This window comes from Anopheles bellator, chromosome 1 (genome assembly GCF_943735745.2).
Source record: "Anopheles bellator chromosome 1, idAnoBellAS_SP24_06.2, whole genome shotgun sequence".
In the NCBI taxonomy this organism is placed as follows: domain Eukaryota; kingdom Metazoa; phylum Arthropoda; class Insecta; order Diptera; family Culicidae; genus Anopheles; species Anopheles bellator.
This window is the reverse complement of record NC_071285.1, coordinates 21,283,431-21,297,969: the sequence shown is the minus strand read 5'-3', so window position 1 is coordinate 21,297,969 and position 14,539 is coordinate 21,283,431. Positions and strand designations below refer to the sequence as shown.

General features: G+C 51.4%; 3 protein-coding genes across 4 annotated transcripts; 2 read left to right on the top strand and 1 right to left on the bottom strand.

Annotated features, from left to right (window-relative positions):
• LOC131215200 (kinetochore-associated protein 1) lies at positions 1–6,871 on the top strand. The gene is made up of 10 exons (XM_058209588.1): positions 1–96; positions 168–403; positions 466–873; positions 937–1,127; positions 1,213–1,655; positions 1,750–2,970; positions 3,034–4,225; positions 4,316–5,322; positions 5,391–6,653; positions 6,725–6,871. The coding sequence occupies exons 1-10, from the start codon at positions 1–3 to the stop codon at positions 6,869–6,871; spliced, it is 6,204 nt and encodes a 2,067-aa protein (XP_058065571.1).
• LOC131214868 (uncharacterized) lies at positions 6,765–8,951 on the bottom strand. Of its 2 annotated transcripts, XM_058209196.1 has the most exons (4): positions 8,782–8,951; positions 8,443–8,701; positions 7,273–8,373; positions 6,765–7,203 (listed from the first exon to the last, which is right to left on the bottom strand). In XM_058209196.1, the coding sequence occupies exons 2-4, from the start codon at positions 8,470–8,472 to the stop codon at positions 7,039–7,041; spliced, it is 1,296 nt and encodes a 431-aa protein (XP_058065179.1). In that variant the 5' UTR covers positions 8,473–8,701; positions 8,782–8,951; the 3' UTR covers positions 6,765–7,038. The 2 variants fall into 2 exon arrangements, with proteins under 2 accessions (XP_058065179.1, XP_058065180.1); XM_058209197.1 differs by having other exon boundaries at positions 7,043–7,220; positions 8,443–8,951.
• A 242-nt stretch (positions 8,952–9,193) lies between these two features.
• Positions 9,194–14,531, top strand: LOC131215199 (AT-rich interactive domain-containing protein 1B-like). Its single transcript, XM_058209587.1, has 6 exons — positions 9,194–9,374; positions 9,498–9,603; positions 9,765–11,774; positions 11,845–12,783; positions 12,864–13,603; positions 13,761–14,531. The coding sequence occupies exons 1-6, from the start codon at positions 9,340–9,342 to the stop codon at positions 13,765–13,767; spliced, it is 3,837 nt and encodes a 1,278-aa protein (XP_058065570.1). The 5' UTR covers positions 9,194–9,339; the 3' UTR covers positions 13,768–14,531.
• The last annotated feature ends 8 nt before the right edge of the window (positions 14,532–14,539 follow it).

Below are 14,539 nucleotides of genomic sequence, written 5' to 3'. Positions count from 1 at the left end.
ATGTGGTCTTGTCTTGAACCTGTTTCAACCATCGATGAATCCATCGTTGGTGAATTTTGTACGAACGGTTTGCTGCGAATCAAAAGCGAGAAAACGGTGCGACGCCACGGACACGTTTTGCAACCGAATAACATTGCTCAACCAGTGCTTTCCGCTCGCAATTGCAGGTGGTGAAAACTCCAAACATCAACGGGATTCTTCAGAACGGGCGGCTTATCATATCGATCGACAACGCACTGATCCTGTACCCGGACGAGAAGCGGTGCAATGATGGAAACTTTGTCGACGTTACTCACCCGGTGGAGGCGATCGCCGTGTCCGCGAGTGGCAACATCATCGTATGTGGCTTGTGCGATGGCACGATCATTGGGCTGCACATAAACGGCATCAACTTATTCTCGTTGTACGTATCGTAGCCATCGGAATGAGTTTGATGAGAATAACGCAAACACTGACTTTCAACAGCCAAATCGATCCGAGCGATGCAGGGAACGCAGATGGTCGATGCTTTGCTGGAATTTCCGATGAAGGCAACGGGAACTACGTTATTCAAACGGCGCGCGGTTCGCTGTATCGTGTGGTGGTCAAAGAGGCGAAGATTGAGGAGCACATCGCAAAAATCAACCTTGAGCAGGAGTCATGGAGCGGCGCCTTCCCCAACTGTACCAGCTGTGACCGACTTCTGGGCAAGCAGTTTCTGGATCCGATTAACTGTTTCATTCTTGTGCGTCGCGAAGAATCGTCACCGAATCCGTTGATTGTCGCGGCAAACACGGAAATGTTGTGCTTTTACCGCGGGGATAACGTCGAAAAGGTGCAGCTGAAACCGGAGTACGATGGCGTAAAGAAGATGTATACTTTGATGAACTTCAAGTAAGTGAACGCAGCGAACATCGAAGCATACCGTGGATTACTAATTCATATTACCGTTGTTAGCTTTGCCCTCACGCACAGTGGCCAAATTATTGAGATATGCCCAATGTCCAAGTTCTTCTCCGAGCTCCCGTACACGTTCCGAATCGACGATCTGGTGATTCTGGAGGCTTCGGCGAATGTAATCGAAATGCTCATCATTACAAAGGCGGACGCAAATGGTCGAAAATTGATGAAGATTGTTAACTTTCCTTGTAAGTAACGGACAACTTTGGGACAACAACTCATCTTTGTTTCAACTTTTGTCTTTCAACGCAACTGTGACTTTCTATTCCGTAGCGATGGAGCTGAAGCAGGAAATGGAAATGCCTGAGCATACGTGGCTTGTGCAGCAGCCAAAAAATTCGGCCAACATCTATTATATCGTCGGGCAAACGCACCGTGAGCCCGTGGTGCAAGAGTTCGAGCTGAAGATTCTGTCGGAAACCGATCCGTCGCAACGACTGGTGAAGCTTATCAAGATAGGGCGGTTAGACGAGGCCGAAGTATTTGCTCGACAGTTTGAACTCGACGTTCAGCTCGTGCACCAAGCGCGCGCTAAGTTGCTGTTGTTAAACCTCGCATCAGGGAATGTTGAAGACAAATTCCACAAGCTGATGGCGGCATTGGCGCACGTAAACGATGTGGCGTTTCTCAATAGCATACGTGATGCTCCGATCAACGACAGGAACCTGAAGAAACGGTTCCTGCAATTTTTGCTCACGAAAGTGACCCCAGCCGAGGTTTGTAATGCAATGTTTGATTTTACAACAGCTTTACTACTTCGAAGATCCGGGAAAATGATTGACAATTCATTCTTTGAAACGACTTTCACAGGACCTAACAATGGAATCGGTCATTGAGATCAACGAGCAGGTGCTGCGTATCGAAACGCTCAAACTGATCGACCCACTGGGTATTGATCAGGACTGGCAGCAGTTTGTGTACCACGACAACCTTCCGCAACTCTGCACCGAACTCTTCCAGAAGGATATGGACGCTGCCTGCCTGATCTGGTCCCGGCACATTGCTTGCATCCTGCCGCAGCTGGACGAAGTCAAAGTGGCCGCACTGCTGGCCCGAATTCCGAAAGAAACATCACCGCTGCACATCGTCCAGTGGTTGCTGCACTTTGTCGGTCCCATTTTGCACCATCATCCGCAAATGATGCAGCTTCTCGTGGAGTACATCATCGAGAAAGCGAAATCGTTTCAAAAGCTACCCAGCTGGCCGATGGTGGGCTTAACGTTCGTCGAGGATGTAATCAAGATATTGGCAGACGTGCATTTCCCCTTGATCGATGATCTGCGACTGCAGTATAACAGCAACATGGACGAACTGCACAGAATAGCGAGCGCCCTCAGAGATCTCGTCACACTTAAGCAAAAGTTCAACCTTCTGGCGAATCTCGATTGCTACATCGACGAGGACATCGAAAGTACCGCTTTTCGTTTGCTGCAAATCACTCCACTCAATCTGCTGAGCCGCATCGTCACCGAGTTTCTGTGCAAATTCTTCGTCGGCAAAGAGTCGAACCTTTATCAGCAGATCGTCTCCTACATCCGGTTTCTTCTCAACAACCAGTACAGCAGCTTCTGGGATCAACGGTGCATCACGCTGGTTGAACTGCTGTACGACGAGCAGCAGCAAATGGAAACGGTGCTGGCGATTCTGAAGGCCGCACCCGTCCCATGGCCAGCCACCATCGCCTCACTTATGAAGTACGCTATCTGCGATCATCCGGTCGCGGAGGAAATTGTAATGGCCAAAAACATGCAAACCATGAAGTGTTTGCAGATAAAGTACGGCTGGAGCGTTAAGGCACCGTACGATCCGAGACTGCTTGTGCTACGTGTATTAAAACTGCATCTACCCGATATGCTGGTCGATATCGCAACGATCGTGCGGATCAACCCGGGACTGACGTTTACAACTGATCTGAACGTAATTGCAAAGCTGGCCGAAGCGGGTGAAGCGATCGTGGCCGCCGAATATCTGGATGGGCTGGACGAGAAGCGAAAAGTTCGCTGTTGCCGAGGGTCCATTGGCATGATGATTGTAAGAAGCTTGATTCAGTGGCATCATGGTGAGCGTGAAATCTAATAAGCTTGTCTTTCACAGCGCATGGTGGATGGGGGGAGAATCTCTACAAACCTTGCGATGGCCTACCTGGAAACGCTGCAGATGCTCAAGCATCGAGCGGACGAGGAGCAGCAGCAAGACATTCAACAAATTGGTCACATCATGCAGCTTCGCATCGAGTTCGAGCTGGCCGTGGATCTCCAAAGTCTAAACAATGCCGCAGACCGCGCCAAATTGCTTGTTTCGGGCATTAGGTTTATTCTTTCGAAAATCAGATCGAATCGTGATCAGTTCCTCGATCTGCTTCTTGGAGCCGTACGTCGGCTTTCTTCCTACCTCGATTATAATCTACTGGACAGCATGTACGAGTTAATGGTTCTACTTGATAATGTTCACATGAGTTGCCTCCTAGCGATACAGCTTCCAGATGTGACGGATTTACAACAAGCCGGCAGCTTCCGATCAGTGCACCGGATCGTTTCGCTGCTTCTAGCGCAACAGATACGCATGCTACATGAATACTCGAGATGCGTTGAAGATCCTCTCACGTTTCCCGTTTGCCGTGAGCTGCTTTACGAGAGCCGAAACGTGTCGGGGACAGAAGCGTCCATTCAACTGGAGCTCTTACGCTGGATTCAAATTGGTGTTCGCTGCTACCCAATCGGTGCGCTGGAAAATAAACGACAGAAGCGGATCGGCGTGCCGGAAACGGTATTCAATTCAGTGTACGAAAAGCTTTTCCAAGAAACAGGCGACTCGAATGGCATCAACGGAAACGATTTGTGCGCGAAAGACAAAATGAAACGTGAATCTCTGTCCGCGTTCGATGTGGTCAACGAAGACTTTGACTACGTCACTGTTCCACAGATCCAGCAGGTACAGGAGCAGGAAACGATCATCAAGTGCATCGGGTTTGCATTACAACTTATGCTCTGTCGGCTGAAGCCGGAGACCGCTAACGAACGTTCGCGAGAGGCACGTACCACTTTTGGGCACTTGCTGCACTTGATAATGGGTCCTCTGCAGGATGAAGCAACGGTGGCAACTGCATTCCAAAACACGCTCGATCATCTGATCCGTTCCAAACAGTATCCACCGGTGCTGGCTCTGGTCCATCTGTTAATGTCCTACCAACCGGCCATTGGGTTGACGATACCAGTACCATACGCGGAGAACATTTATCGAAAAGGAATCAAGTATCTGCTCTCACAGAAGGAGCCGATCTACGACAGTGAGTAATTACGATTATCTTTCATCTCATCATGCAACCTCACTCTTCATTCATTCTTCAACGTTCTTCTATTTTGTCGCAACTTCCTAGGCGCCATCATGACGCTGTTCACATGTCAAAATCGGGATGCTTGCGTCGAGTACTTGCGCACGAATTTGACGAACGAATCGCAGAGAGTTTCCCTACACACTCTACTGGAGTTCTATTACGTCACCATCGGTCAGGAAGCGAGGGCAGTTGAGGAGCGCAACCAGCTCCAGCGATACACGCTCTTCCACGAGCTGTGCAAGCTCGATCCATCCCTGAAGTTGAAGAAATCCTTTATCTTCCACTCGCAGGCTGATCTTATGAAAGAGCTGAAGCACAAGGTGATCGGCGTGGAGTTACTGCGCAAGATGAGCGACGCATTTAGCTGGGACTACCAGCAGATGCTGGTCTCGCAGATACTGACCTTCTTCAGCCAGCAGGAACCCTCATTCACCGTTTGCGCCGATGAGTATGGTCGCGAGCAGGTTCTCGTACAGGATAAGCCCGAAGGAATGCTAGAGCGCCTAGCAGCGCACCTGGCCGAAATCGAAAACGCAGTGCTGCTATGTTCCAAGCTCACCAAGTTCATGGAAGAGGCAAACGGTTACTTTTACGAGCAATTTTTCTGCATCTTCGACATACTGGCCCAATTCAGTGAGCTCACCGACGAGATCGGTATGTGGCGCAATATACTGATGTTTATGAAGGAAAATCTCACCGGCCGGCGACGTCATCGGCCAGGCCATCTAGAGCAGGAGGCGTGGATGCGGATGCACCCAGATGGCGAAATGCTTCCAGACATTGCCAAGTATCGCTACCCGTTCATGCTGATCGTACGCCAACCGCTGAAGGTGCTGCTGAAGGAGGACATCGCGATTGACAACTACCAGAAGCTGCTGGTGCTGGTAAAGATGAAGTCAGCGCTCGAAGGTTTAGATTGCGACGAAATGAACGATTACTTCTGCAAATCGGCGGTAGTAAACTCGATCAATGAGTACAAGATACAGAACAAGGAAAAAAGCCAACACAGCGAGTGTTATCAGCGTAAAAATAAAGCTTTCCTGCAATCGGTAAGTGATAGTCTTGCTTGCGTCCAATCGACTTTTCTCTAATTTGAACCATCACCGACACGTTTCAGATACTGCGCATCGTGGACAGTGTAAGGGATCGCTCTTCTAAGCTGATAATCCTGTACTACATAACTTGCAACGCGTCGGACGGAGAGGATCAGGTTAATGCCGCTCACGCTTGCTATCAGTTCGCCCGGAAGCACGAAACCGAACTTGTCACCGTTCCGGAGGCAAAGGAAAAGTTGGACAAAATATTGCGCAAGTATCCAGTGTTGAAGACGCAACAACTACTCCAACAAAGCGGTGTCACGGAAGAGAAACAGTTCCAGCTCGTGCGCAACCCACAGGAACTAATCCAAGCCCTGTACAGCGAGTCCTGCTTCCAGAAGGTGAAGGTGAACGAGCTGGTCAAAGTTGTCGGTAAACTGTACGACCTCGACGTGGAAGCGATCCAAACGATGTTGCTGCAGAAATGGATAACCATTTTCGGCGGTAGCCATGGTGGCGCTGAATCCGCCGACGATTTCAATGGAATGCTCGAGGAAACGCTGTACGACGATCACAACGTGTCGCAAGGAAGCCAGAACGATGACGCCTCCGTGCAGGACTACATGAAGCGAGCGTACTACATTCTCAGCAGCTGGGAGCGGACGAAGAGTATCGAGTTTCTGGTAGCCCAGCTTAATTCTGGCGCCGATAGTTCGTCGGACATTGGCAAACAGCTGCAGATTTACCAGTGCTTCAGTAAGCTCGTGGATGCGAATTGCAACCCGTATCAGACGTTCTTTACGCAGCAGCGCTACACGGCACTCAAATGCGTCCATCTGTTGAAGTCGCTCGGGCTCAACAATCTTTCGATTCAGAAATTTGAGGAAACAGACAAAATGGCGCTGCTCAAAATGCTGTGGCAATCGCACGCCACCAATCCGAAAGGTCTTGAGGTGCTGGCTCTGATTTGCATCGGGTACAATATCTACATACCGCAGATTTGGAACGGCATTCTCAAGCAGATGGCACGGCTCGGGATGGTGGGACATCTGAGCGGCCTTATCGACATCGTTACTGCGAAACGACAGCTGTTCGCTATCGACGGCTTCCGAATGGCGTGGGAGCTGCTGATCAAGGAACCATTCCGTAGCGCCAGCCGCGAACAGTCCCTTGCAGAGGACGCAATGTTGGCCCGCTCACTCGTGATGATGCAAAAGTGTCCGATATCGTCTCGTTTGAACCTGCTGGAGATTGCGGATGTGTGTGTGAACGTGAATCGAGTCAACATGGCCGCGGTATTGATTGGTTTTGCCGAACACGATCAAAAGGAAGCCCTGAAAAAGGTATTTGCGATTACGATTACATTCTTTTGTATTGCTCCATCAATGATTTTTTGTGAAAAAACATATTTTAGTTGATCGCCAACAATGCAGTTCCCAACCTGAAGGAGCAAATTCAAGACCTGGAAGAGTTTGGTCTCGTAACGACCGTCACGAAGGCCGTCTGCCGGGAGTTGAGTCTGGATGATGTTTCACCTCAACAGCGGGGGTCAAAGCGATGATCCGATTCAAGTCCGCTTTCTATTTGTTTCACAGTTTATCCTCAATATTGGACATCTAAGTATATGCATAGCTGCTCTTTGTATTTGTAGGTAAGAATAAATTAATGCATTCTTTTCTGTCTACATGAAATCTGGTAACGAGCAAATACATCCTTCTGTGCGGCCTTTTAAACTCGATCACTTTTTGCCTCGTCGTAGGCGACAGCTAGCCTCGGTAGGGTTCGCTTCAACTTATCTATCTCTCGGTGGTGTACACCATGGCAGTGGCTGATCCTGAGCCAGCGGAGGGCAGGAAACCGTTTTACGAAGATCAGCAAGTGCGTTTCCTCCAGCTAAAAATGCAAACATACTGAATGGGACGCTACTTGACCTACAAACCATAGTCCTCAAGCAACTGTTACCCTGCGATAGTTGGAAAGCAGCATCCGTTCAACTGCGTACGTTGGTGTGAGTTGTAGTACTTCTGGATAGATTTTAACATTGACCAACGACAAGGAGTGTAGCCTGGTAAAGGCCATTAAGCACTCGATTCCCTCGAGGTACGTGCCTGTTTCCAACACGGGCGAACCGAGAACCAGAGTTCGCAGGGCCGGCAACGCTGCCTGCTGCAGATTGATTCTCGAGGCACCGACCCGCAAGCGTTTAAGATGCGTTAGTTTGGCGATGTGCACCAGCTCGATCGTACCTTCGGACACCTGGAGTGATAATTGTTCCAGCTGCGTCAGCTTATCGAACATCGAATGCAACACGTAGCTGTCGATAAACTTTACGATCAGGTCGAGTTCGCGTAGATGAACTAACCGGCGGAAGAATGCTATGCTGGCGTTCTGCTCGCTCTTGGTCATCCCTTTAAAGCGACGATCAATCGCCAGACGACGCAGGTTGGATAAGTCGAGGCGATAGAAGGAGAAGCTTTCTTTTGCATCGAACACGATGCGCAGCGTGTGAAGTTGGGTGATAAATTGCCGCAATAGTTCAACGTGTCGCTCCGACTGTACCCACACAGAAAGGTTGGATAGTTTCGGTGCCATCAACAACGACAATCCATCGACGGCGATCACTTCCAGTTTGAGCGTACGCAACTCATCCATCTGTAGGGGCATCGGTCCCCGGGGATCCGCTTTGCAGCTGCCGATCAGATGGAGCGTCGTCACCGTTCGAAGATTCAGCAACTGATCTTCACACAGAGCCGTCCACCGCGGGTCGTTCCATTGGATGTGCAGGCACAGGAAGGTCGGTGCTGGAACGCACACTGGAAGAAAGACTCGCAATGCTTTAAACGTCTCATTGCTACACCGACTGTCGAACTGTAGCTTCACGTTGGGATAACGTCGTTCCAGCACCAGATGTTTCACATTGAGTGGACGATTTCCGTCGATCGCCAGTAGCACACGCCGTTCGATGAATCGTTCCGAGAGCAACACGCTGTTCCACCGGCGACAGACTAGCGACAGGTTTCGACGCGTTCGAAAATCTAGATTTTCGAATATAAGCTCCAGAATCTAACGACGAAAGCCAAAAAGGACGGTTGCAGCTGGAAACGGAATGAACACCGTGGGCAGTATCCCTACCTCATTTGGCATCCAGTTGAAATTCGCCATTTACAAGCCCCGTGCAAAGGCGCCGATTGGGGCAAGCTACAAAAACGTACTGATATAGTGATAGGGACGAGGGAATAAACATTTCCCGTTGTGATCACATGATGATATCGTCGTGCCCTGTCATCGTCGACCTTTTTTCTGCAGCTCCAGCGTTCCCATCTATGAAACGCCGGAATCGGTGATTATCAATCCACCATCCAGCTGGTTTCGTCCGTAGACGGTGTGTCGGCTACGCACATGATCGAAAACGTTTGTTAATTGATAAGCGTGTGATGCTTCCGGTAAACAATAACAGTGGCTCGTGTTTACGTTTCGTTCGCTTTCGATTCATGCCGGTGAACCGTCCGGGTGAACTGCTTCCTTGCTTGTTGTGCAGCCGCGTTTAGTAACTGTTTTGTATCCTCGATACGCCTCAGCATAAAGATGGAAGAAAATGTGTGTAAAACTTTTTCTAAACCAGCGTAATTTGTGGAATTTCACCTTAGTTGGTATATCAAGTCGTCTCAGCCTTTCGATGGGTTCCGGGGGCAGTGCTGCCAACTGGAGTCAACCCTGCCGTCACATTTCATCGGCGGCGACAGCGAAGCTGTCAAACGGGCTGAGCGATTTGTATAGAGAAAGAACAGAATAAGAAGTGCTTGCAATTTTTCCTGCTCGCGGAATTCTAGCGGAAGTGGAGTGCATTTTCTTGGCTTTAGAAACGTCCCAGAGGAAAAGTGAATCGGGAGCCGAACCGTTGCCGTTGATTCCCATTTCGTTTCCCGTAGCCTTGCACGGTCTCGCTGAAAACGAAGTTGGCTTTGTGTGCGGCCAGCGCTGTGCGTTCCGCTCGCTGGATATCGATCAGCCGAAGGCTAGGCGTGCAGGATGGGCCTAATAGAACAACTGCAGGAGCAAGGATGGTCAGTATTTCGGTCCGCCAAAGCGTAGCAAACCTTGGACCGCGGAAGAAAACCGGCAACACCACTACGAAGTCTGCGATCGTTTGTTTGGTTGATTTTCTTTTCCTCCATACCGACCGACAGGTACGTGACGGAGCCGGGGCTGGAAAAGTTGCTGGAAGGCGGTGGTGACAAGAATGGGCGGCTAGTTAATCCCGATGTGAAGCAAGTTGTGAAATTGGCTCTGAATGTACGTATTAGTCATCGTTGTTGTTTGTTCAGGCGCTTTCGTTTCATTTTTCATACGTAGCACACACGTACACACATGCACACAGTTTCTTCAAATCACTTTTCGTTTCGTGACAGTAAAGTATGGATTTTTTTTATTTTACATTCCGCCCGTTCTCGCAGGCGGATTTGCGGGAGTTCGGTGGCGGTATGCTCGGTTCTCTGTCGAGCCGTAGTAGCTCAAAGACGGACAGTTTCACTGGCCACGGTGTAGTGCAACTCGTCAAGCTCCGCAATTTGGGTGCACCGAAGGTGAACGAAGAATCGAAGGTGGCGCCGCGTTTACTGAAGCTCACTATCACCGACGGGCAGACGCAGTATGTGGCGCTCGAGCACGAGCACATACCCGCCCTCAGCCTCAACACGCCGCCCGGCACAAAGCTGCTACTTAGGAACGGGCCTATCCGAATCGTGCAGGGTGTAATGCTGCTGAGCGACAAAAATCTCACCGTCCTCGGTGGCCAGGTGACTGCGCTGGTGGAAAAGTGGGAACTGAGCCGTACGATGGCAAAGTACGCGAAAGGCGGTCGACTGCAGTTCAGCTCGTCGGGCCCCCCGCCATGGATAGCTTTCGGCCAGAAGATTCAGCAACCGACCGCCGTGAACGACAAGGACTTTAAAAGTCTGCAATCGAAGGAGAAGGAAGAGTCGAAGGAAAACAGCGAGTTCAATGCGCAGCGCAACGATGCAATTGCGGAAGCGACCAAGCTGGGCACGAAAAAAACCTTCGGTGGTGGTAGCAAGCAGATGGTGGACGCGAATGTGCAGAAAATCATGGACAAGGGTTTCACCGAAGACCAGGCCACCCATGCGCTCAAACTGACGCGAAACAACGTTCAGCGAGCGTTGAGCAACCTACAACGGATCGAGGATCGCAAGCAGCATCACGCTGCGCAGGCACAGGAAGGCGGTGGTCAATCGGGTGGTGGTGGAAAGTTGGAGTCGGGCGGTTTCGGTAAATCCGGTGGGCGACGTGGCGCCGGGAAGCGAGAAGCGGCCGAGCTCGAGCTGCAATCGAAACCGTCGGGAAAGGTTTCACTATCCGATTACCTTGGCGATATTCTTCAGGACAGCGAACCACAGGTTGGCAGTGCTCCTTCTGGGGGCAGCAAGAAGGCAAGCAAAGAATCGACACCGAACGATAATCATCACAAAGGTGGTGGCCGAGGCGAAAGCAATGGCCGACCCGAACCGGGTGGTAATCGAGGGGGTACTAGAAACAGTCGCCAGGAATCGTCTCAAAATCGCAATGGCATTCAGTCCACTGCGGGAGGAAATCGCAACACCAACTCGGATGCCAACGCCAACCACGGTGGTGGTGGTCCGGGCGGCGCCGGTGCCGTTGGAGGTGGCAAGCAGCACAATCAGCAACGGTTTGAAAACAACATTTCGAGCAGTTTTGCCAATCGCAACACATCGACCGCCCCGGGAAATAATTCGTCTGGCAACAGTCGAGGTCAGAATCATCACCAGCAGCAGCAACATCAAGGGCACCACCAAGGTGGGGGCCAGCGCGATGGTCAGGGAAACTTTAAACAGTCGGATTATTCCGGTTCTGGCAGTGGACGGTACCGGGGAGGTGGTAACGAGACCCACTCTTCCGCGAACCACAACCATCAAGCATCGGCAGGAACATCCAACAACCCTAGCTCCAACTCACGTGAAGGTGGACCGTCGCGCCGGAATGACGCCAAGTACAATCAACAACATCAATCTTCCTCCTCGGGCGCCGGGTACAACGCTCAGCAGCAGCGCCAAGATGGGTATAATAATAACAGTAGCAACAGCAACAGTGCTTCCGGAAACACCGGATCGGGTGGAAAGTATGGTAAAGGACAGTCCCACAATCCCAATTACGGGTCTTCTGAGGGACGAAATCACGAGAATCGCACGGGTGGGGGCAAAGGGGGAGCAGGTGGTGCATCGACCACATCAAACTCTCATCAACACCATTCGTCATCGGGCGCGTTGCAACCAGCGGCGTCAAGCTATGGAAATGGCCCGAAGCAATCCGGTAGCTACGGCAATCAGCAACAGCAGCAAGGAGGAGCAAATGCTCACTACGGTCAGCAAGGCAGTAGTAGCAACGCCAACAACAATTATGCCGGTGGCACCAACAATAGCACGGCGAAGGTAACACTACATCGATTGAGGCGCATCTGATTCATTCGCTCTAATTTACGATGTTACATTCCGCTTTCAGAGTTCCAATAAATCGGGGCGTTACGGAGGAAAGGATGAATCTAACAAATACTCTGCTGGCTCTGCACCGTCGAACGCGTCCGCGACCGGAGCACAGCATCCTCCGAAGAAAGGGAAGGGAAGCCAATCAGTCCAATCCCAAGGACATTCGGGACAATCCACTGCACCCTTTGCCAGCAGCAACAACAACGCCAACCACAAACCAGCATCTCAAAACGCCAACAACAACAGCATCAAAATCAATCATCTGGCCGACGATGTGGCGACCATGCAAATTTCATCCGGAAAACCGACCGGATTCGCCACCTCCAACAATAGTGCCGCTACTACATCGAACGTGTCGGCCGCGTCTTCTGGCCCGACCAATATGGGGCCGTTGAAAACGATGTCTACCCACCCGCCGGGGACCATCGTCCAGCATGGACCGCCACCGATGGCGGTATCCCCGGCCTCCACTATGGCAGTGCCGGGGCCGCGTGTGACACCGCCCGGTATTCCGGTTGCCGGTCCTGGTACGGGTAGTGGCAGTGCCGCTGCCGGTGGTCCGATCGCTGGTGGTGTGCCGAAAAGTTTCATCCAGCTTCCGAATGGGTACAGCTACAACCCGTACCAGATCATGGGTTTCCAGAACAAACAATCGAACGAGTTCGCCCTGAGCGTGCTGAAGAACCATCAACAGTTCGAACAGATGCAAGCGTCACACCTGGGGGCTTCACAGGTAGCAGCGGCCCCTGCCACGGTATCGCCCGGTGTGCCATTGGGTGCCACTACCCCGAACAACGTCCTGGCGCCTCCAATGATATCGGCCGCACCGGCAGCCAGTCCGGTGGCAACAGCCGGCATGGCGATCGCCCCGGTGCCAGCAGCCAGCATGGCGCCCATGTATCCGAACTGGAAAATTGGCGATCGCTGCATGGCCAAGTACTGGGAGGATGGTGGTGTAAGTATTTTACCGGTCTAACCCTCGCATGGCATTGACCTGATACGCGATCTTTCACCGTTTCCTGTACTCGTTCACAGTTTTACACGGCGGAAATCACCAACACGACGAAAAACACGTTTGTGGTGCACTTTCTGGAGTACGGTAACTTTGAAGAGGTACTGAAAACAGACTGTATTCCGCTGACTCAGGCGACTACCCCGGTCGCGCAGGCACCGATGGGCCTTGGCTACCATGCCGCGACGACGCCACACCTTGCACCGCCACTGCAACCGGCACCCGTGCCAGGTCCACCGGTGCAGTACGCTCCCCATCATCCGCATCATCCGCCCCATTCGCACCATCATGGTCACGCTCCACCGCATCATGCACCGCCACCGATGGCGGCCGCCGTACCGGGTGCGTTCCCTGCTCCGATGCAGGATGATGGTGTGGTGCAGCAACCGCATCAGCCCTCTCACTATGTGTCCTACAAACCCGTACCGCATCCAGCACCGATCGCTTCGCCGGTGCCAGCGCCAGTCCCGCAGTCGCTGCAACCGACGGCGGCAATGAATCAGTATCAACCGGCACCGCACCATCTTCACCACACGCAACAGCTAGCACACCAGCAGCAGCCACAGCAACAGCATCAGCAGCACATGCATCACCAGCCGCAGCAACAACAACCGCAACAGCCACAGGCTCATATGTCCCAGCACCAGCACCATCAATCCCAAATGGGCGGGCACGGATGCCAACCGCAGCAGCAGCAGCAGCAACGTGGCGGCACCAAGTTCCGGGAGCAGCGGCCCATGTACGTGCCACCGGCGCAACGCAAGTAAATTGCTTCCCTCGCTTTTCTACCCTCTTTTTCCCCCACGCCCGTGTTCCTTGTCCCCGTGAAGCGCGCCACCGAATGAGTTTCGTTTTCTGAAGTTCGTTCCGCGAACGAAGCTGACAAGAGCAATCATACTTTTATATTATACCCCCCACAGCATGTGAAGGCGATCGTGGCGATGCTGCGCGAAAAGTATTTCTTTCCCCATTTAATCCCATCTCCACCATAAAACCGCCGCTACGTCGCCGTGTCGCCGGAGAGTACATCATTAGAAACGGCACTCGAAACGAACGAATACACTGCCCCACCACCGGGGGACGGTGCGTGATCAGCAGCGGCACTATTTATTCCTGCGGAAGCGGGGTGCGCAAAGCAGCCGCAAAGGGTGCTGCGTGCAGCGTTCAACTTCTTGCGTTCAACCTTGGATGCGGGCGTGATTTTTTCTGTTTTCCATCGCCATGTGTTTTACCGAAATATAAAAAAAATCATCTTCCTCTCGGTTATGCGGTTGTAACGTTGTAGCTTGCGGAAAACAATTCGAAGCAGTTGGATAGGTTGTGGTGTCTTGGCCTTGTCAGCGTCACCTTGTTTTCGGTTGAATTTGATTGCCTCTGGATCCATGGCGTCACGTGTCCAAGGGATGTTGCCAACGGTTAGCAACACTTGGGATGGACTTTTACATTTCAAAAATACCGGAGCAGAACCTTTCTGTCTCGTCATTGTCAGCACACGCAAAAGAAAAAAACGCCCAAGTCCTCGACATCTCAACACACCGGTGTGTATCAGGATATCTTTAGTGTAACGTTAGTTTTTCTACAAATTAAAATGCATAAACACACATACACACGGAGAGGGAGAAAATTAGAGAAACAATTGAAGCAATGCCTTGCATTGTGTGGATAGAATTCACTTCCTTCTCAAATTGATGAATAAAGT